The sequence below is a fragment of the Aegilops tauschii genome, chromosome 1 (assembly GCF_002575655.3).
Source record: "Aegilops tauschii subsp. strangulata cultivar AL8/78 chromosome 1, Aet v6.0, whole genome shotgun sequence".
Lineage (NCBI taxonomy): Eukaryota > Viridiplantae > Streptophyta > Magnoliopsida > Poales > Poaceae > Aegilops > Aegilops tauschii.
This window is the reverse complement of record NC_053035.3, coordinates 11,972,504-11,996,342: the sequence shown is the minus strand read 5'-3', so window position 1 is coordinate 11,996,342 and position 23,839 is coordinate 11,972,504. Positions and strand designations below refer to the sequence as shown.

General features: G+C 45.2%; 1 protein-coding gene across 2 annotated transcripts; it reads left to right on the top strand.

Moving 5' to 3' along the window:
* On the top strand, positions 1–23,029 carry LOC141039148 (uncharacterized). 2 transcript variants are annotated; one of them, XR_012200152.1, is made up of 7 exons: positions 1–1,897; positions 2,541–2,715; positions 3,142–3,201; positions 3,294–3,587; positions 3,940–3,980; positions 4,548–4,654; positions 22,219–23,029. XR_012200152.1 is itself a non-coding variant. In XM_073506459.1 (5 exons), the coding sequence occupies exons 2-4, from the start codon at positions 2,566–2,568 to the stop codon at positions 3,540–3,542; spliced, it is 459 nt and encodes a 152-aa protein (XP_073362560.1). In that variant the 5' UTR covers positions 1–1,897; positions 2,541–2,565; the 3' UTR covers positions 3,543–3,587; positions 3,940–4,169. The 2 variants fall into 2 exon arrangements, 1 of the variants encoding a protein (XP_073362560.1); XM_073506459.1 differs by lacking the exons at positions 4,548–4,654; positions 22,219–23,029 and having other exon boundaries at positions 3,940–4,169.
* The last annotated feature ends 810 nt before the right edge of the window (positions 23,030–23,839 follow it).

Here is a 23,839-nt window from a genome sequence, read left to right as displayed (position 1 = left end):
CGCTGATCTTCCTGGTCTCCTTCCGGTGAGATTGCGTGCGTTGATATCAAGGTGCCATATTGAACATTCCTCTCCAGAAAAGGTGCAATACTGAATGGTTCTGCTGTCTTCTGTTGCAGTGTATGTAGGGGAGGCCCAACGATGAAGCTGTGCCTTGATCCCGCCTTCAATGTCTGTTTGGGTAGTTGAGCTGCAACTGCCTGCAAAGAAGGGCTGGTGCTAGTTTGTGTGCTGGAATATGCCAGGACAGGTATGAACACAGTATGTGTGATTGCCATTATTTTCTCTCCAGACCCCTGCTCGTTTTATTTCCTGCAAAGTAGAACAGCGCGATCTTGGTTATTGGCCCAACTTGTATTTTGATCCTTCTCACAAATAAATAAATAAACTGGATTCTGATCTGAAATGGGGTACTTTCAGATATGTAGAACACTTTCTTTTTTTTCAGTTTATGAAGTTTCAGAAAGATAATTCACACATGGAAATGTTCGTATAATATACGTATTTGCAGATTTCATGTCCTTGTGCAGAAAAGAAAACAAAAGCTGTTTCCTGTGCTAAATTACCCCTTCATCCCTGTCTCATTGCCGTTCATCGCCGTTCTCCTTCACTGCGGAGAAGATGTTCGTCATTCTCCATTTATCTGCAAAGAAGATATTCAGTCAGTCTATATTTTTCTACAGGGAAGATATTCATCACAGTCTAACTAAGTTTAGTAGGCCATTCTGTAGACAACCTAATGAATAATTGCTGAAAAGGGCAGCCCGTGATGCAAGAATCCAAAGAGACATAACTACAGCAGAAAAAACTGCAAGGCCTGCATTCTACGTGATTCAAGAATCCAAAGAGACGAGAGCTAGCAACAGATGTTAGAAACTGAATCTGATTAGTTGCATTTTGCTTGAAACCCAATCTTTTGCACATATGCTTGTTACAATTTTATAAACCTGTTACTCTTTACTGCACTAAGGCGTGATGGCCAGATCATCGCCAACTCCTACCCTGACCCCAAGGTCGCTGTCAGCATCAAAGGTCGCTGTCAGCATCAATCCCAATACCCAGGTCGCCGCCACCCCCAACCTCGACGTCCAGGTTGTAGGCAGAAGGTATATTCGGTCGCTGGTACATTTGTTGTATGAAGGTCCAAGGTTTTGAAATCTAAGAGTAAACCACCCGCTACTGAAATACGTGCAAGGGTTAGTTTTGTTTTGTTCTTATGAAAAATGGGCATAAAGTTCAGAGAACATATGCAATGGTTAAGCTTTTTCTTCTTGGACAAAAAAATGCATCAGTAAAATATATATGCTCAAATTATGCACCAGATATTCCCAGTCACAAATCTTGGTTATGTGAGCACTCCTTGCCCTATTATTTAAATGAAATCATCCTGATCTCATTAAGCCATCTTACCACGAGGCAAAAATATTTTTAATTTGTAGGGTTAGGGACCTAAGATCCTAAGCAGTAGTTTTTTTTCCTGTCTCTTACAAAATTATGAAAACAAAGTTGGTTACAGCAGCAAAAGATCCATGCTTTGTATTTTACAGTGGTAAGACCTACAGTCAATAAATTCAAGTGCCACATGTGGCTCATCTGCTGCTACGATTAGACTACATGTGTATGCTAGAGGGAAGTTCAGAAGGTGTATCCGTCCCACAAGGATATGCTGCTATAATTGGACTCTGACGATCTATGAATATGTTGCATCCAAATCTGCATTTATCTCTCTGCAATATGCTCATTTGCTATATAGTTTTGAAGTTTACATATCATGTATATTTATTACCATATCCTGCTCGAACGTTTGGGCGTTCTTCGAAGGAATATCTTTTTTTTCTATTGCAGATTTCTCCTGGAAACCGTTGTTATGAACCAATCAACTCTTTGAGAATTAAAGGTATGCCAATATACTCGACTACTATTCTCATGTTGCTTTGCTATCTACTATTTTCATACCTGGTTTGGCTTGCTTGTGGTGCGTTCTGTTGTATAGATGCATTGTTATGAACCATTATTTGGACTGCACACCTAATATAAAATACCAAGTATTTGCAATGCTTGATTGTTATGCAAACTTTCCTTAGAATTTCGAGGACTTGGTGCATGAGCTATACAGTGATACACTATATGTAGTTTACGTCGCTACACAGATTTGGCGGTGGCCATCAGCCATCATGTTATCTGGCCTGCAGCTCGCCAACCTCGCCTGCTCGAGCCCAAGACGCCACTGCTTCTTTGCCAATCCATGATAATTTGATGACTGTACCATCTTTCTTATTTTCATTGGAATGATATTATAGCCTCTGTTAGTAGCTATTTTCCTTGTTTTTTAATGCCACCGAATTAAATGCCATTGTTTCCAATGTGTGTGTCTGTCTCTATGTGTGTCTGTGTGTCTGTGACAAGTTCTGCTCTAAACAAATATATGAGACACACAAATGCACATATGTGTATTCATGTCCAATTGTTGTGACTGGTGCAACTATATTTTGATCCAAATTTCTGAACAAGCATAGGTACGAATACTAATGCCAGTGCAGTTTCGCTCGTCCTAGGACGGCCCGGATGGCCCAAGGTGAGCAGCCTTTGATACGCCATGCAAGACGCCTAGGGGCTGCCTTCCAGATAAATCCGGCTGCCACCGACCGGCGTGAGCTCGCTTCAGCCTCCTCCTTCGATCTTGCAGCTACTGCCTCATCGCCAACCCACAACAAGGTGAGCCTCCTGCCTTTATATGTTGTCATGATTAAGAAGGTTGGAGTAGCTTTGTTAATGGGATGGAATCCCCTGCATGTTCCGTTCACCACCCCCAATGACCAGTGTTTAGCCCCAATGTCCGTCCAATTGAATCCCTTGCTACAGTTGCTAGGTCCCAGCCTCATTTCATTAGTTAATTTGATGTATAATAGTGTGATAAGACAGTGAGGGGTATGCATATCTATACCAGTATATCATACTTTTGATTGTGGTATAGGTAATTTGGCCGTTTTGGTGCATGTATCTAGCTTTGATTGGTTTTGTGCTTTCTCTAATTATGCTACTATGTTGTTTTGGTTGATAAAATAGCTACAACGAAGATATATAGATTTCGTGTCTTAGTCAATGTGTTCTATAATGATGAAAGCCTCTTTTATTTGCCAGCCTTATGAGCTCCTTTATAGGTCTCTTGATGCGAAGCTTGTGGTTGGCATACCATTCAAGGTCTGATCTCCTATAATTGTATCTTCTAGCATGCAGCCATTTTTTTTGAGGTACTCAAGTTTGAACTGACTGATTTCTTTTATGAACATTAGGATTTGGAAACTGCAGCTTCAATTCTTGCGAGCACAGAGTTGGAGAAGGTGGGGCTGCAGAGCAGAGCCAGTTGCAGCATCCATGGCCTTGTTGTGCTTTCCATCAGACGATGCGCCAACGCCAAGTCCATGATTGGCGACCTCGCTGAGCATGAGGACAATGATGGGTCCTCCTCGGCCATGGCCAATTGTGCGAGATTCACCAGGTTGCGGGGCTTGGTCAGCAGTGTGTGTGGCCAGTGGTTGTAGTGCACTGAAGCAGAGAGGCAGTGCCGTCGTTGACCATGGATTCAGGTAATTTCAGGTTTTCTCTCCTGTTGTGGTGGCCCTCTAGGTTATTGTTTACATTCTGCATTGGTTGTAGTTGGTGTCGTGCTTGCGTGTCTCCTAATGCCTCTGCTATAACATGACATGTGGCAATGTAGTGTTTATTAAGGTTTGGTCACCATGCTGACTAAGTCCAATATCAATCTGTTACATTTGATCAGTGTGCAGGTTCTCTAAAAGCAAAGTTGTGTATTGCAATTAAACTGTCATTTCTCTTGCCCTTATAAATTGATAGATTGTTGGTTTATGTGTGTTCCTCTCCTATGCATTCCTTCTTATACCTTATGTGATTAAACATGGATTTATTTGTGTGTAGCAGATCCTGGGAGTTCTGTCAGGATAGGGAGGCAAAAGGAAAATGTACATGCTCCTTATTACTTATCAGAAACATTTCCTACCAGTTCTTTTTTATTGTGTCTCATCTGAAATGCGTAGTCCTGAGTTTCATATTCTAATGGGTAGCAAAACTGTACATCTTTTAGATCTTGGTTCTAAATTTCCATTTTCGAGAAATGCCATCTTTTCATTTATATTTACTGTTTTAAGAAATGTTCTGAAGTGACAAGATTATTTTTTGTATGCAATTTCCAATAGTAGGTATTTTGTCAATCTATTTGTAGATGTTGCATTTGTCTTACTACCCTTTTCACTAATTTGCTACATTTCGTAAATGCTTTTGCTAAATGTCTTTATCCTTCTGGGATATACCTATGGAAAACAGAAATCATTTAAACTAGACATTCTAAATTTCAAATTTGATAATCCATATATTTGCATAGGTATTCCCAGGAGGTGGAAATCCCATAGCTCTCTTAACTTTTATTTGTTTGTAATAATGAACGCTTATCCTATTTGGTTAATGTTTGTATTCATATCTATCACAAAATGATTGATGTCAAGTCTATGTTGTTGTTTGGTTTCTCTTAGGAACTCTATGCATTAGACTACAATACATAATAGAGCGAGGGAATCATCTTACCATAGGGAGGCAGGGGAGCATTGAAAAATGCACTGTATTGGATTCCGCAAATTCAGTGAGTATGAATGCACCTTTTACTAATTAGTTTGTGACAAGGAGGGGAGATCCATGTGTTGGAAACATGCCCTAGAGGCAATAATAAATTGGTTATCATTATATTTCCTTGTTCATGATAATCGTTTATTATCCATGCTAAAATTGTATTGATAGGAAACTCAGATACATGTGTGGATACATAGACAACACCATGTCCCTAGTAAGCCTCTAGTTGACTAGTTCGTTGATCAATAGATGGTTACGGTTTCCTGACCATGGACATTGGATGTCGTTGATAACGGGATCACATCATTAGGAGAATGATGTGATGGACAAGACCCAATCCTAAGCCTAGCACAAGATCGTGTAGTTCGTTTGCTAAGAGCTTTTCTAATGTCAAGTATCATTTCCTTAGACCATGAGATTGTGCAACTCCCGGATACCGTAGGAATGCTCTGGGTGTATCAAACGTCACAACGTAACTGGGTGGCTATAAAGGTGCACTACAGGTATCTCCGAAAGTGTCTGTTGGGTTGGCACGAATCGAGACTGGGATTTGTCACTCCGTGTAAACGGAGAGGTATCTCTGGGCCCACTCGGTAGGAAATCATCATAATGTGCACAATGTGACCAAGGAGTTGATCACGGGATGATGTGTTACGGAACGAGTAAAGAGACTTGCTGGTAACGAGATTGAACAAGGTATCGGGATACCGACGATCGAATCTCGGGCAAGTAACATACCGATAGACAAAGGGAATTGTATACGGGATTGATTGAATCCCCGACATCGTGGTTCATCCGATGAGATCATCTTGGAACATGTGGGAGCCAACATGGGTATCCAGATCCCGCTGTTGGTTATTGGCCGGAGAACGTCTCGGTCATGTCTGTATGGTTCCCGAACCCGTAGGGTCTACACACTTAAGGTTCGATGACGCTAGGGTTATAGGGAATAGATATACGTGGTTACCGAATGTTGTTCGGAGTCCCGGATGAGATCCCGGACGTCACGAGGAGTTCCGGAATGGTCCGGAGGTAAAGATTTATATATGGGAAGTCCTGTTTTGGTCATCAGAAAAGTTTCGGGTGCTATCGGTAACGTACCGGGACCACCGGGAGGGTCCCGGGGGTCCACCAGGTGGGGCCACCGGCCCCAGAGGGCTGCGTGGGCCAAGTGTGCGAGGGGACCAGCCCCAGGTGAGCTGGTGCGCCCCCCACAAGAGGCCCAAGGCGCAGGGAAGGGGGGAAGGGGGAAACCCTAGGCTCAGATGGGCCTAAGGCCCACCTAGTGGTGCGCCCCCCTCTCTTCCCCCTTGGCCGCCCCTCCAACTCCCATCTAGGGCTGGCCGCACCCCTTGGGGGGGAACCCTAGATGGGGGCGCAGCCCCTCCCCCTCCCCTATATATAGTGGGGGTTTTGGGGCTGCCATAGACATGAGTGTTGGGGATCGTTGCAGAATTTTAAAATTTTCTACGCATCACCAAGATCCATCTATGGAGTCTACTAGCAACGAGGGGAAAGGAGTGCATCTACATACCCTTGTAGATCGCGAGCGGAAGCGTTCAAGTGAACGGGGTTGATGGAGTCGTACTCGTCGTGATCCAAATCACCGATGACCGAGTGCCGAACGGACGACACCTCCGCGTTCAACACACGTACGGAGCAGCGACGTCTCCTCCTTCTTGATCCAGCAAGGGGGAAGGAGAGGTTGATGGAGATCCAGCAGCACGACGGCGTGGTGGTGGAAGTAGCGGGGATCCCGGCAGGGCTTCGCCAAGCGCAAGCGGGAAGGAGAGGTGTCACGGGAGGGAGAGGGAGGTGCCAGGGGCTAGGGTAGAGCAGCCCTCCCTCCCCCCCTTTATATAGGCCCCCTGGGGGGGCGCCGGCCCTGGGATCCCATCTATGGGGGGCGGCGGCCAAGGGGGGAAATCCCCCCCCCCAAGTCAGGTGGGGCGCCCCCCACCCCTAGGGTTTCCAACCCTAGGCGCAGGGGGAGGCCCATGGGGGGCGCACCAGGCCACCAGGGGCTGGTTCCCCTCCCACTTCAGCCCATGGGGCCCTCCGAGATAGGTGGCCCCACCCGGTGGACCCCTGGGACCCTTCCGGTGGTCCCGGTACAATACCGATAACCCCCGAAACTTTCCCGGTGGCCGAAACTGGACTTCCTATATATAATTCTTCACCTCCGGACCATTCCGGAACTCCTCGTGACGTCCGGGATCTCATCCGGGACTCCGAACAACTTTCGGGTTTCTGCATACTAATATCTCTACAACCCTAGCGTCACCGAACCTTAAGTGTGTAGACCCTACGGGTTCGGGAGACATGCAGACATGACCGAGACGCCTCTTCGGTCAATAACCAACAGCGGGATCTGGATACCCATGTTGGCTCCCACATGTTCCACGATGATCTCATCGGATGAACCACGATGTCGAGGATTCAATCAATCCCGTATACAATTCCCTTTGTCAATCGGTATGTTATGTGCCCGAGATTCGATCGTCGGTATCCCAATACCTTGTTCAATCTCGTTACCGGCAAGTCACTTTACTCGTACCGTAATGCATGATCCTGTGGCTAACTCCTTAGTCACATTGAGCTCATTATGATGACGCATTACCGAGTGGGCCCAGAGATACCTCTCCGTCATACGGAGTGACAAATCCCAGTCTCGATCCGTGTCAACCCAACAGACACTTTCAGAGATACCTGTAGTGTACCTTTATAGTCACCCAGTTACGTTGTCACGTTTGGTACACCCAAAGCACTCCTACGGCATCCGGGAGTTACACGATCTCATGGTCTAAGGAAAAGATACTTGACATTGGAAAAGCTCTAGCAAACGAACTACACGATCTTTGTGCTATGCATAGGATTGGGTCTTGTTCATCACATCATTCTCCTAATGATGTGATCCCGTTATCAATGACATCCAATGTCCATAGTCAGGAAACCATGACTATCTGTTGATCAACGAGCTAGTCAACTAGAGGCTTACTAGGGACACGTTGTGGTCTATGTATTCACACATGTATTACGATTTCCGGATAACACAATTATAGCATGAACAATAGACAATTATCATGAACAAGGAAATATAATAATAACCATTTTATTATTGCCTCTAGGGCATATTTCCAACAGTCTCCCACTTGCACTAGAGTCAATAATCTAGTTACATTGTGATGAATCGAACACCCATAGAGTTCTGGTGTTGATCATGTTTTGCTCTAGGGAGAGGTTTAGTCAATGGATGTGCTACATTCAGGTCCGTATGTACTTTACAAATATCTATGTCTCCATTTTGAACACTTTCACGAATGGAGTTGAAGCGACGCTTGATATGCCTGGTCTTCCTGTGAAACCTGGGCTCCTTGGCAAGGGCAATAGCTCCAGTGTTGTCACAGAAGAGAGTCATCGGGCCCGACGCATTGGGAATCACCCCTAGGTCGGTAATGAACTCCTTCATCCAGATTGCTTCTTGCGCTACCTCTGAGGCTGCCATGTACTCCGCTTCACATGTAGATCCCGCCACGACACTTTGCTTGCAACTGCACCAGCTTACTGCCCCTCCATTCAAAATATACACGTATCCGGTTTGTGACTTCGAGTCATCCAGATCTGTGTCGAAGCTAGCGTCGACGTAACCCTTTACGACGAGCTCTTCGTCACCTCCATAAACGAGAAACATATCCTTAGTCCTCTTCAGGTACTTCAGGATATTCTTGACCGCTGTCCAGTGTTCCATGCCGGGATTACTTTGGTACCTTCCTACCAAACTTACGGCAAGGTTTACATCAGGTCTGGTACACAGCATGGCATACATAATAGACCCTATGGCCGAGGCATAGGGGATGACACTCATCTTTTCTCTATCTTCTGCCGTGGTCGGGCATTGAGCCGTGCTCAATTGCACACCTTGCAATACAGGCAAGAACCCCTTCTTGGACTGATCCATATTGAACTTCTTCAATATCTTGTCAAGGTACGTACTCTGTGAAAGACCAATGAGGCGTCTTGATCTATCTCTATAGATCTTGATGCCTGATATATAAATAGCTTCTCCAAGGTCCTTCATTGAAAAACACTTATTCAAGTAGGCCTTTATACTTTCCAAGAATTCTATATCATTTCCCATCAATAGTATGTCATCCACATATAATAAGAGAAATGCTACAGAGCTCCCACTCACTTTCTTGTAAACACAGGCTTCTCCATAAGTCTGTGTAAACCCAAAAGCTTTGATCATCTCATCAAAACGAATGTTCCAACTCCGAGATGCTTGCACCAGCCCATAGATGGAGCGCTGGAGCTTGCATACCTTGTTAGCATTCTTAGGATCGACAAAACCTTCCGGCTGCATCATATACAATTCTTCCTTAAGAAAGCCGTTAAGGAATGCCGTTTTGACGTCCATTTGTCATATCTCATAATCATAGAATGCGGCAATTGCTAACATGATTCGGACGGACTTCAGCTTCGCTACGGGTGAGAAAGTCTCATCATAGTCAACCCCTTGAACTTGTCGATAACCCTTAGCGACAAGTCGAGCCTTATAGATGGTCACGTTACCATCCGCGTCTGTCTTCTTCTTAAAGATCCGTTTATTTTCTATGGCTCGCCGATCATCGGGCAAGTCAGTCAAAGTCCATACTTCGTTCTCATACATGGATCCTATCTCGGATTTCATGGCTTCTAGCCATTTGTCGGAATCCGGGCCCGCCTTCGCTTCTTCATAGTTCGAAGGTTCGCCGTTGTCTAACAACATGATTTCCAGGACAGGGTTGCCGTACCACTCTGGTGCGGAACGTGTCCTTGTGGACCTACGAAGTTCAGCAGTAACTTGATCCGAAGCTTCATGATCATCATCATTAACTTCCTCCCCAGTCGGTGTAGGCACCACAGGAACATCTTCCTGCGCTGCGCTACTTTCCGGTTCGGAAGGGGCGACTATCACCTCATCAAGTTCCACTTTCCTCCCACTTAATTCTTTCGAGAGAAACTCTTTCTCCAGAAAGGACCCGTTCTTGGCAACAAAGATCTTGCCTTCGGATCTGAGGTAGAAGGTATACCCAATGGTTTCCTTAGGGTATCCTATGAAGACGCATTTTTCCGACTTGGGTTTGAGCTTTTCAGGTTGAAGTTTCTTGACATAAGCATCGCATCCCCAAACTTTTAGAAATGACAGCTTAGGTTTCTTCCCAAACCATAATTCATACGGTGTCGTCTCAACGAATTTCGACGGAGCCCTATTTAAAGTGAATGCGGCAGTCTCTAAAGCATAGCCCCAAAATGAGAGCGGTAGATCGGTAAGAGACATCATAGATCGCACCATATCCAATAGAGTGCGATTACGACGTTCGGACACACCATTTCGCTGTGGTGTTCCAGGCGGCGTGAGTTGTGAAACGATTCCACATTTCCTTAAGTGTGTGCCAAATTCGTGACTTAAATATTCCCCTCCACGATCTGATCGCAGGAACTTTATTTTCCTGTCACGTTGATTCTCAACCTCACTCTGAAATTCCTTGAACTTCAAAGGTTTCAGACTTGTGTTTCATTAGGTAGACATACCCATATCTACTTAAATCATCAGTGAGAGTGAGAACATAAAGATAGCCACCACGAGCCCCAACACTCATTGGACCGCACACATCAGTATGTATGATTTCCAATAAGCTGGTTGCTCGCTCCATTGTTCCGGAGAACGGAGTCTTGGTCATCTTACCCATGAGGCATGGTTCGCACGTGTCAAATGATTCGTAATCAAGAGACTCCAAAAGTCCATCTGCATGGAGCTTCTTCATGCGTTTGACACCAATGTGACCAAGGCGGCAGTGCCACAAGTATGTGGGACTATCGTTATCAACTTTACATATTTTGGTATTCACACTATGAATATGTGTAACATCACGTTCGAGATTCATCAAGAATAAACCATTGACCAGCGGGGCATGACCATAAAACATATCTCTCATATAAATAGAACAACCATTATTCTCGGATTTAAATGAGTAGCCATCTCGAATTAAATGAGATCCAGATACAATGTTCATGCTCAAAGCTGGCACTAAATAACAATTATTGAGGTTTAAAACTAATCCCGTAGGTAAGTGCAGAGGTAGCATGCCGACGGCGATCACATCGACCTTGGAACCATTCCCGACGCGCATCGTCACCTCGTCCTTCGCCAGTCTGCGCTTATTCCGCAGCTCCTGTTTTGAGTTACAAATATGAGCAACCGCACCGGTATCAAATACCCAGGAGCTACTACGAGTACTGGTAAGGTACACATCAATTACATGTATATCACATATAACTTTGGTGTTGCCGGCCTTCTTGTCCGCTAAGTATTTGGGGCAGTTCCGCTTCCAGTGACCACTTCCCTTGCAATAAAAGCACTCAGTCTCAGGCTTGGGTCCATTCCTTGGCTTCTTCCCGGCAACTGGTTTACCGGGCGCGGCAACTCCCTTGCCGTCTTTCTTGAAGTTCTTCTTACCCTTGCCCTTCTTGAACTTAGTGGTTTTATTCACCATCAACACTTGATGTTCCTTTTTGATCTCCACCTCCGCTGATTTCAGCATTGAATATACCTCAGGAATGGTCTTTTCCATCCCCTGCATATTGAAGTTCATCACAAAGCTCTTGTAGCTTGGTGGAAGTACTGAAGGATTATGTCAATGACCGCGTCATCCGGGAGATTCACTCCCAGCTGAGACAAGCGGTTGTGTAACCCAGACATTCTGAGTATGTGCTCACTGACAGAAATATTTTCCTCCATTTTACAACTGAAGAACTTGTCGGAGACTTCATATCTCTCGACCCGGGCATGAGCTTGGAAAACCATTTTCAGCTCTTCGAACATCTCATATGCTCCATGTTTCTCAAAACGCTTTTGGAGCCCCGGTTCTAAGCTGTAAAGCATGCTGCACTGAACGAGGGAGTAATCATCAGCACGTGATTGCCAAGCGTTCATAACGTCTTGGTTCTCTGGGATGGGTGCTTCACCTAGCGGTGCTTCTAGGACATAATCTTTCTTGGCAGCTATGAGGATGATCCTCAGGTTCCGGACCCAGTCCGTATAGTTGCTGCCATCATCTTTCAGCTTGGTTTTCTCTAGAAACGCGTTGAAGTTGAGGACAACGTGGGCCATTTGATCTACAAGACATATTGTAAAGATTTTAGACTAAGTTCATCTAATCAAATTATTCAATGAACTCCCACTCAGATAGACATCCCTCTAGTCATCTAAGTGAAAACATGATGCGAGTTAACTAGGCCGTGTCCGATCATCACGTGAGACGGACTAGTCAAGATCGGTGAACATCTCCATGTTGATCGTATCTTCTATACGACTCATGCTCGACCTTTCGGTCTTCCGTGTTCCGAGGCCATGTCTGTACATGCTAGGCTCGTCAAGTCAACCTAAGTGTATTGCATGTGTTCCGAGGCCATGTATGTACATGCTAGGCTCGTCAACACCCGTTGTATGCGAACGTTAGAATCTATCACACCCGATGATCACGTGGTGCTTCGAAACAACGAACCTTCGCAACGGTGCACAGTTAGGGGGAACACTTTCTTGAAATTATTATAAGGGATCATCTTACTTACTACCGTCGTTCTAAGCAAATAAGATGCAAAACATGATAAACATCACATGCAATCAAATAGTGACATGATATGGCCAATATCATTTTGCTCCTTTGATCTCCATCTTCGGGGCGCCATGATCATCTTCGTCACCGGCATGACACCATGATCTCCATCATCATGATCTCCATCATTGTGTCTTCATGAAGTTGTCACGCCAACGATTACTTCTACTTCTATGGCTAACGCGTTTAGCAATAAAGTAAAGTAATTTACATGGCGTTATTCAATGACACGCAGGTCATACAAAAAATAAAGACAACTCCTATGGCTCCTGCCGGTTGTCATACTCATTGACATGCAAGTCGTGATTCCTATTACAAGAATATGATCAATCTCATACATCACATATATCATTCATCACATCTTCTGGCCATACCACATCACAAGGCACATGCTGCAAAAACAAGTTAGACGTCCTCTAATTGTTGTTGCAAGTTTTTACGTGGCTTCTATAGGTTTCTAGCAAGAACGTTTCTTACCTACGTAAAATCACAACGTGATATGCCAATTTCTATTTACCCTTCATAAGGACCCTTTTCATCGAACCGGTTCCGACTAAAGTGGGAGAGACAGACACCCGCTAGCCACCTTATGCAACTAGTGCATGTCAGTCGGTGGAACCTGTCTCACGTAAGCGTACGTGTAAGGTCGGTCCGGGCCGCTTCATCCCACAATACCGCTGAAACAAGATAAGACTAGTAGTGGCAAGAAAAATTGACAACATCTACGCCCACAACTGCTTTGTGTTCTACTCGTGCATAGTAACTACGCATAGGCCTGGCTCATGATGCCACTGTTGGGGATCGTTGCAGAATTTTAAAATTTTCTACGCATCACCAAGATCCATCTATGGAGTCTACTAGCAACGAGGGGAAAGGAGTGCATCTACATACCCTTGTAGATCGCGAGCGGAAGCGTTCAAGTGAACGGGGTTGATGGAGTCGTACTCGTCGTGATCCAAATCACCGATGACCGAGTGCCGAACGGACGGCACCTCCGCGTTCAACACACGTACGGAGCAGCGACGTCTCCTCCTTCTTGATCCAGCAAGGGGGGAGGAGAGGTTGATGGAGATCTAGCAGCACGACGGCGTGGTGGTGGAAGTAGCGGGGATCCCGGCAGGGCTTCGCCAAGCGCAAGCGGGAAGGAGAGGTGTCACGGGAGGGAGAGGGAGGCGCCAGGGGCTAGGGTAGAGCAGCCCTCCCTCCCCCCTTTATATAGGCCCCCTGGGGGGGCGCCGGCCCTGGGATCCCATCTATGGGGGGGGGGGCGCCGGCCAAGGGGGGAAACTCCCCCCCCCCCCCCCAAGTCAGGTGGGGTGCCCCCCACCCCCAGGGTTTCCAACCCTAGGCGCAGGGGGAGGCCCATGGGGGGCGCACCAGCCCACCAGGGGCTGGTTCCCCTCCCACTTCAGCCCATGGGCCCCTCCGGGATAGGTGGCCCCACCCGGTGGACCCCCGGGACCCTTCCGGTGGTCCCGGTACAATACTGATAACCCCTGAAACTTTCCCGGTGGCCGAAACTGGATTTCCTATATATAATTCTTCACCTCCGAACCATTCCAGAACTCCTCGTGACGTCCGGGATCTCATCCGGGACTCCGAACAACTTTCGGGTTTCCGCATACTAATATCTCTACAACCCTAGCGTCACCGAACCTTAAGTGTGTAGACCCTACGGGTTCGGGAGACATGCAGACATGACCGAGACGCCTCTCCGGTCAATAACCAACAGCGGGATCTGGATACCCATGTTGGCTCCCACATGTTCCACGATGATCTCATCGGATGAACCACGATGTCGAGGATTCAATCAATCCCGTATACAATTCCCTTTGTCAATCGGTACGTTACGTGCCCGAGATTCGATCGTCGGTATCCCAATACCTTGTTCAATCTCGTTACCGGCAAGTCACTTTACTCGTACCGTAATGCATGATCCCGTGGCTAACTCCTTAGTCACATTGAGCTCATTATGATGATGCATTACCGAGTGGGCCCAGAGATACCTCTCCGTCATACGGAGTGACAAATCCCAGTCTCGATCCGTGTCAACCCAACAGACACTTTCAGAGATACCTGTAGTGTACCTTTATAGTCACCCAGTTACGTTGTGACGTTTGGTACACCCAAAGCACTCCTACGGCATCCGGGAGTTACACGATCTCATGGTCTAAGGAAAAGATACTTGACATTGGAAAAGCTCTAGCAAACGAACTACACGATCTTTGTGCTATGCTTAGGATTGGGTCTTGTCCATCACATCATTCTCCTAATGATGTGATCCTGTTATCAATGACATCCAATGTCCATAGTCATGAAACCATGACTATCTGTTGATCAACGAGCTAGTCAACTAGAGGCTTACTAGGGACACATTGTGGTCTATGTATTCACACATGTATTACGATTTCCGGATAACACAATTATAGCATGAACAATAGAAAATTATCATGAACAAGGAAATATAATAATAACAATTTTATTATTGCCTCTAGGGCATATTTCCAACAATGAGAACATCTCTCTCTTGGCGCAGCCCTACCCCTCTCCCTCCTCGTCTCTCGCAGTGCTTGGCGAAGCCCTCCTGGAGTGCCACTCTCCTCCATCACCACCATGCCGTTGTGCTGCTGCTGGACGGAGTCTTCCCCAACCTCTCCCTCTCTCCTTGCTGGATCAAGGCGTGGGAGACGTCACCGGGCTGCACGTGTGTTGAACGCGGAGGCACCGTGGTTCGGCGCTTAGATCGGAATCAACCGCGATCTGAATCGCTACGAGTACGACTCCTTCATCCGCGTTCTTGCAACGCTTCCGCATCGCGATCTACAAGGGTATGTAGATGCACTCCCCTTCCCCTCGTTGCTAGATTACTCCATAGATTGATCTTGGTGATGCGTAGAAAATTTTGAATTTCCGCTACGTTCCCCAACAGTGGCATCATGAGCTAGGTCTATGCGTAGTTTCTATGCACGAGTAGAACACAAAGTAGTTGTGGGCATCGATTTTGTCAATTTACTTGCCGTTACTAGTCTTATCTTGATTCGGCGGCATCGTGGGATGAAGCGGCCCGGACCGACCTTACACATACACTTACGTGAGACAGATTCCACCGACTGACATGTACTAGTTGCATAAGGTGGCTAGCGGGTGTCTGTCCCCCCCACTTTAGTCGGATCGGATTCGATGAAAAGGGTCCTTATGAAGGGTAAATAGAAATTGGCATATCACGTTGTGGCTTTTGCGTAGGTAAGAAACATTCTTGCTAGAAACCCATAGCAGCCATGTAAAACATGCAACAACAATTAGAGGACGTCTAACTTGTTTTTGCAGGGTATGCTATGTGATGTGATATGGCCAAAAGGATGTGATGAATGATATATGTGATGTATGAGATTGATCATGTGCTTGTAATAGGAATCATGACTTGCATGTCGATGAGTATGACAACCGGCAGGAGCCATAGGAGTTGTCTTAATTTATTGTATGACCTGCGTGTCGATGAAAACGCCATGTAATTACTTTACTTTATTGCTAACCGTTAGCCATAATAGTAGAAGTAATAGTTGGCGAGACAACTTCATGAAGACACAATGATGGAGATCATGATGATGGAGATCATGGTGTCATGCCGGTGACGAAGGTGATCATGCCGCGCCTCGAAGATGGAGATCAAAGGCGCAGGATGATATTGGCCATATCACGTCACTTTATGATTTGCATGTGATGTTTGTCATGTTTACATCTTATTTGCTTAGAACGACGGTAGCATAAATAAGATGATCCCTCACTAAAATTTCAAGAGACGTGTTCCCCCTAACTGTGCACCGTTGCGAAGGTTCGTTGTTTCGAAGCACCACGTGATGATCGGGTGTGATAGATTCTAACGTTCGCATACAACAGGTGTTGTCGAGCCTAGCATGTACAGACATGGCCTCGGAACACATGCGAAACACTTAGGTTGACTTGACGAGCCTAGCATGTACAGACATGGCCTTGGAACACAAGAGATCGAAAGGTCGAACATGAGTCGTATAGTAGATGCGATCAACATGGAGATGTTCACCGATGATGACTAGTCCGTCTCACGTGATGATCGGACACGGCCTAGTTTGACTCGGATCATGTATCACTTAGATGACTAGAGGGATGTCTATCTGAGTGGGAGTTCATTAAATAATCAGATGAACTTAATTATCATGAACATAGTCAAAAGGTCTTTGCAAATTATGTCATAGCTTACGCTTTAGCTCTACTATTTAAAGATATGTTCCTAGAGAAAATTTAGTTGAAAGTTGGTAGTAGCAATTATGCGGACTGGGTCCGTAAACTGAGGATTGTCCTCATTGCTGCACAGAAGGCTTATGTCCTTAATGCACCGCTCGGTGTGCTGAACCTCAGCGTCGTCTGTAGATGTTGCGGGACATCTGACATACACGTTTTGATGACTACGTGATAGTTCAGTGCGTAATGCTAACGGTTTAGAATTGTGGCACCAAAGACGGTTTTGAAACGTCGCAGAACATATGAGATGTTCCGAAGACTGAAATTGGGATTTCAGACTAGTGCCCACGTCAAGAGGTATGAGACCTCTGACAAGTTTCTTAAGCCTGCAAACTAAGGGAGAAAAGCTCAATCGTTGAGCATGTGCTCAGATTGTTTGAGTACTGCAATCGCTTGAATCGAGTGGGAGTTAATCTTCCAGATGAGATAGTGATGGTTCTCCATAGTCACTGCCACCAAGCTATTAGAGCTTCGTGATGAGCTATAACATATCAGGGATAGATGATGATTCTTGAGCTATTCGCGATGTTTGACACCGTGAAAGTAGAAATCAAATAGGAGCATCAATTGTTGATGGTTGGTAAAACCACTAGTTTTAAGAAGGGCAAGGGAAGAAGGGATACTTCATGAAACAGCAAATCATTTGCTGCTCTAGTGAAGAATCCCAAGGTTGAACCCAAACCCGAGACTAAGTGCTTCTGTAATGAGGGGAACGGTCATTGAAGCAGAACTACCCTAGATACTTGGTAGATGAGAAGGCAGGCAAGGTCGACAGAAGTATATTGGATATACATTATATGAATGTGTACTTTACTAGTACTCCTAGCAGCACTAGGGTATTAGATACCGGTTCGGTTGCTAAGTGTTAGTAACTCGAAATAAAAGCTGCGGAATAAACGGAGACTAGCTAAAGGTGAGATGACGATATGTGTTGGAAGTGTTTCCAAGGTTGATGAGATCAAGCATCGCATGCTCCCTCTACCATCGAGATTGGTGTCTGCGTTGAGCATAAACATGATTGGATTATGTTTATCGCAATACGGTTATTCATTTAAGGAGAATAATGGTTACTCTGTTTATTTGAATAATACCTTCAATGGTCTTGCACCTAAAATGAATCTCGATCGCAGTGACACACATGTTCGTGCCAAAAAGATATAAAATAGTAATGATAGTACCACATACTTGTGGCACTGCCATTTGAGTCATATTGGTATAGAACGCATGAAGAAGCTCCATGTAGATGGATCTTTGGACTCACTCGTTTTGAAAGGATTGAGACATGCGAACCATGTCTATTGGTATATATGCGTGAAGAAACTCCATGCAGATGGATCGTTTGGACTCACTTGATTTTGAATCACTTGAGACATGCAAATCATACCACATGGGCAAGATGACTGAAAAGCCTCGTTTTCAGTAAAATGGAACAAGAGAGCAACTTGTTGGAAGTAATACATTTGATGTGTGCAGTCCAATGAGTGCTGAGGCACGCAGTGGATATCGATATGTTCTTACTTCACAGATGATTTGAGTAGATGCTGAGAATATTTACTTGATGAAACACAAGTCTGAATTATTGAAAGGTTCAAGTAATTTCAGAGTGAAGTTGAAGATCGTCGTGACAAGAGGATAAAATGTCTATGATATGATCATAGAGATATCTGAGTTACGAGTTTGGCACACAATTAAGACATTGTGGAAAGTGTTCCGCAATTAATACCGCCTGGAACACCACAGTGTGATGGTGTGTCCGAACATCATAACTGCACCCTATTGGATATGGTGCATACCATGATGTCTCTTATCGAATTACCACTATCGTTTATGGGTTAGGCATTAGAGATAACCGCATTCACTTTAAATAGGGCACCACGCAATTCCGTTGAGACGACACCGTTTAGAGAAACCTGAGTTGTCGTTTCTTAAAAGTTTGGGGCTGCGATGCTTATGTGAAAAAAGTTTCAGGCTAATAAGCTCGAACCCAAAGCGGATAAATGCATCTTCATAGAATACCCAAAACAGTTGGGTATACCTCCTATTTCAGATCTGGAAGCAAAAGTAATTGCTTCTAGAAACGAGTCCTTTCTCGAGGAAAAGTTCTCTCGAAAGAATTGAGTGGGAGGATGGTGGAGACTTGATGAGGTTATTGAACCATAACTTCAACTAGTGTGTAGCAGGGCACAGGAAGTTGTTCCTGTGGCACCTACACCAATTGAAGTGGAAGCTTATGATATGATCATGAAACTTCGGATCAAGTCACTACCAAACCTCGTAGGTTGATAAGGATGCGTACTACTTCAGAGTGGTACGTAATCCTGTCTTGGAAGTCATGTTGCTAGAAAACAATGAACCTACGAGCTATGGAGAAGCGATGGTGGGCCCGGATTCCGACGAATGGCTCGAGGCCATGAAATCCAAGAGAGGATCCATGTATAAAAGCAAAGTGTAGACTTTGGAAGAAATACTTGATGGTCGTAAGGCTGTTGGGTGCAGATGGATTTTAAAAGGAAGACAGACAATGATGGTAAGTGTCACCATTAAGAAAGCTCGGCTTGTCGTTAAGATGTTTTCCGACAAGTTCAAGGAGTTGACTACGATGAGACTTTCTCACTCGTAGCGATGCTAAGAGTCTGTTGGAATTGTATTAGCAGTCTTGCAGATAGGATGTCAAAACATTGTTTCCTCGACGATTTTCTTGAGGAAAGGTTGTATGTGATACAACCAGAAGGTTTTTGTCAATCCTGAAAGATGCTAACAAGTGTGCAAAGCTCCAGCAATCCTTCTAAGGACTGGAGTAAGCATCTCGGAGTTGGAATGTACGCTTTGATGAGATGATCAAAGATTTTGGGTTTATACAAAGTTTATGAGAAACTTGTATTTCCAAAGAAGTGAGTGGGAGCACTATAGAATTTTTGATGAATATATGTTGTTAACATATTGTTGATCAGAAATGATGTAGAATTTCTGGAAAGCATACAGGGTTATTTGAAAGGTGTTTTTCAATGGAAAACCTGGATTAAGCTACTTGAACATTGAGCATCAAGATCTATAAGGATAGATCAAAAACGCTTAATAGTACTTTCAAATGAATACATACCGTGACAAGTTTTTGAAGGAGTTCAAAATAGATCAGCAAAGAAGGAGTTCTTGGCTGTGTTACAAGGTGTGAGTATTGAGTAAGACTCAAGACCTGACCACAGCAGAAGAGAGAGAAAGGACGAAGGTCGTCCCCTATGCTTTAGACGAAGGCTCTATAGTATGCTATGCTGTGTACCGCACATGAAGTGTGCCTTGCCATGAGTTGGCCAAGGGGTACAATAGTGATCCGGGAATGGATCACATGACAGCGGTCGAACTTATCCTTAGTATCTAGTGGACTAAGGAATTTTCTCGATTATGGAGGTGAAAAGGAGTTCGTCGTAAAGAGTTACGTCGATGCGAACTTTGACACTAATCCGGATGACTCTGAGTAGTAAACCGGATTCGTATAGTAGAGCAGTTATTTGAAATGGCTCCAAGTAGCGCGTGGAAGCATCCACAAGATGACATAGATATTCGTAAAGCACACACGGATCTGAAAGGTTCAGACCCGTTGACTAATAACCTCTCTCACAAGCATAACATGATCAAACCAGAACTCATTGAGTGTTAATCACATAGTGATGTGAACTAGATTGTTGACTCTAGTAAACTCTTTGGATGTTGGTCACATGGTGATGTGACCTGTGAGTGTTAATCACATGGTGATGTGAACTAGATTATTGACTCTAGTGCAAGTGGGAGACTGTTGGAAATATGCCCTAGAGGCAATAATAAATTGGTTATTATTCTATTTCCTTGTTCATGATAATCGTTTATTATCCTTGCTAAAATTGTATTGATAGGAAACTCAGATACATGTGTGGATACATAGACAACACCATGTCCCTAGTAAGCCTCTAGTTGACTAGCTCGTTGATCAATAGATGGTTACGGTTTCCTGACCATGGACATTGGATGTCGTTGATAACGGGATCACATCATTTGGAGAATGATGTGATGGACAAGACCCAATCCTAAGCCTAGCACAAGATCGTGTAGTTCGTTTGCTAAGAGCTTTTCTAATGTCAAGTATCATTTCCTTAGACCATGAGATTGTGCAACTCCCGGATACCGTAGGAATGCTTTGGGTGTATCAAACGTCAGAACGTAACTGGGTGGCTATAAAGGTGCACTACAGGTATCTTCGAAAGTGTCTGTTGGGTTGGCATGAATCGAGACTGGGATTTGTCACTCCGTGTAAACGGAGAGGTATCTCTGGGCCCACTCGGTAGGACATCATCATAATGTGCACAATGTGACCAAGGAGTTGATCACGGGATGATGTGTTACGGAACGAGTAAAGAGACTTGCTGGTAACGAGATTGAACAAGGTATCGGGATACCGACGATCGAATCTCGGGCAAGTAACATACCGATAGACAAAGGGAATTGTATACGGGATTGATTGAATCCCCGACATCGTGGTTCATCCGATGAGATCATCTTGGAACATGTGGGAGCCAACATGGGTATCCAGATCCCGCTGTTGGTTATTGGCCGGAGAACGTCTCGGTCATGTCTGCATGGTTCCCGAACCCGTAGGGTCTACACACTTAAGGTTCGATGACGCTAGGGTTATAGGGAATAGATATACGTGGTTACCGAATGTTGTTCGGAGTCCCGGATGAGATCCCGGACGTCACGAGGAGTTCCGGAATGGTCCGGAGGTAAAGATTTATATATGGGAAGTCCTGTTTTGGTCACCGGAAAAGTTTCGGGTGCTATCGGTAACGTACTGGGACCACTGGGAGGGTCCCGGGGGTCCACCAGGTGGGGCCACCGGCCCCAGAGGGCTGCGTGGGCCAAGTGTGGGAGGGGACCAGCCCCAGGTGAGCTGGTGCGCCCCCCACAAGAGGCCCAAGGCGCAGGGAAGGGGGGAAGGGGGAAACCCTAGGCTCAGATGGGCCTAAGGCCCACCTAGTGGTGCGCCCCCCTCTCTTCCCCCTTGGCCGCCCCTCCAACTCCCATCTAGGGCTGGCCGCACCCCTTGGGGGGGAACCCTAGATGGGGGCGCAGCCCCTCCCCCTCCCCTATATATAGTGGGGGTTTTGGGGCTGCCATAGACATGAGAACATCTCTCTCTTGGCGCAGCGCTACCCCTCTCCCTCCTCGTCTCTCGCAGTGCTTGGCGAAGCCCTGCTGGAGTGCCACTCTCCTCCATCACCACCATGCCGTTGTGCTCCTTCTGGACGGAGTCTTCCCCAACCTCTCCCTCTCTCCTTGCTGGATCAAGGCGTGGGAGACGTCACCGGGCTGCACGTGTGTTGAACGCGGAGGCGCCGTGGTTCGGCGCTTAGATCGGAATCAACCACTATCTGAATCGCTACGAGTACGACTCCTTCATCCGCGTTCTTGCAATGCTTCCGCATCGTGATCTACAAGGGTATGTAGATGCACTCCCCTTCCCCTCGTTGCTAGATTACTCCATAGATTGATCTTGGTGATGCGTAGAAAATTTTGAATTTCCGCTACGTTCCCCAACACCATGTGCATGCAAGTTTGCTTGGTTTTTGCCGATTCACTTGATTATTAATTTTGGGATTGTGACGATTAGCAGGGGCTGTGGGGTCACTGGCAGACGACGTGCTTTGTTTCGCAGGTCGTATTGTCAAAGTGCCAGTTAATTACCTGCCTTCAGGCTCTTCTCCTATCAAGGGTGACGTCACCTGGGATTGCTATGGTCTTACTGAAGAAGCTGACAACCTTGGCTACTTGTCTATGATGTCGACTGATGCCATCAAGACCATCGGTAATGACACATGTGATGATGAGTCTAACTACGCCGAATATGATGAGTTTCCTGACTTACTATTCATCTGACCATGAGGACAACAATAGTGGTTACTGGTTACTGCTCATCTGAGCTTAAGCTGTGGTGAATGCGGCCGATGTTTCGACCACATAAGAAAATGAAGTTCGACCGCATAAGAAAATGAAGTTATTTTGGTTTATCGAGTAATATTATGTGTGGTAGCAGACTACCACACCCTTATTGTAAATTACGTGTGATCGTCACTATGAGACAGTCCTACAGTGTGGTAGTTCTACAGAGAATTTCTAAATCAGTGTGGTAGCAGACTACCCTACCCTTATTGTAAATTATGTGTGATCATCAATATGAGACAATCCTTCAGATGGATTAACTACTAAATGGTTATGTCAAATTATGAACGAATTATGTCTTAGTTCCAGTGTTGGTTCTCTAATTTATTTTATATGCCTGCATTATCCTGTATTAATGAATATACTAAACTTGGATTTCTTAACTTATCATTACCTGCATTACCAAAATGTTGCGCCCGGCACCCTCGCGCCAAGGCGCGCTCCCGATCTAGTGGGAGATGGTATATGAAGACGGTGTGAGGCCACGAGAGCTTCACGGGTGTTGTGTGGTGGATAAAAAATTGGTTGCATGCATATGCATGTGTCTAGGCGTACGGGCCACCACTTGCCCGTTGTATTGACCGAGCACCCACAAGTGGTCACCGCTTGATTAGATACCCTGAAGAATTCCTAGGAAGCAGGAGTACCATCCATCTAGATAGTCATTCATAAGTAGTGAGGCAATTTTGCTCTTGTCTAAATGTACATGTTTTCGTGTCTGAGAGTAAGTCGAACTAAAACATCTTAGTAGGCAGAGGAAAAGACTAAGAGGCTATCTGGTTTGAGACTAAATTTGTTTAAGTTTGTCACACCTAAGGTTAGGAAACTTTGACCAACTTAGATGGAAGTTTGGTTTAAGACGCATCATAGGCAAGATGCTTTTTGCCACACTGAGAACCCATGTCGCGTACACTCAAAAAATGTGGCAAGATTCTCTTATGTTTGCCAACTTGTGGCTCCAATTTATGAAACTAACCTCAGGCAGGTTTGCCAAAAATATTTAGTGTGGCATTCCTAGGTCTAATACCAAACAACCCCTAAACCTTTGTACTTAATCCATTGATTTTATCTCGCAGGAATACAGGTGTCATTCTTGTTCTTGTTCAAGATTTGGTCGGTACTATTGTGCATGACTCACTAACTTGTGATCTATTGTTTTGAGATTGTAAATTTGCAAAATGCATGTAGTGTTGGTTGGTTGTGCGGATTGATGCCCCAGAGTGTTTTATGATTAAGATGCTTGAACTGAAGCAAAGAAATTATTATTTTTAAATAACTATGTTTATGCCTGAGGA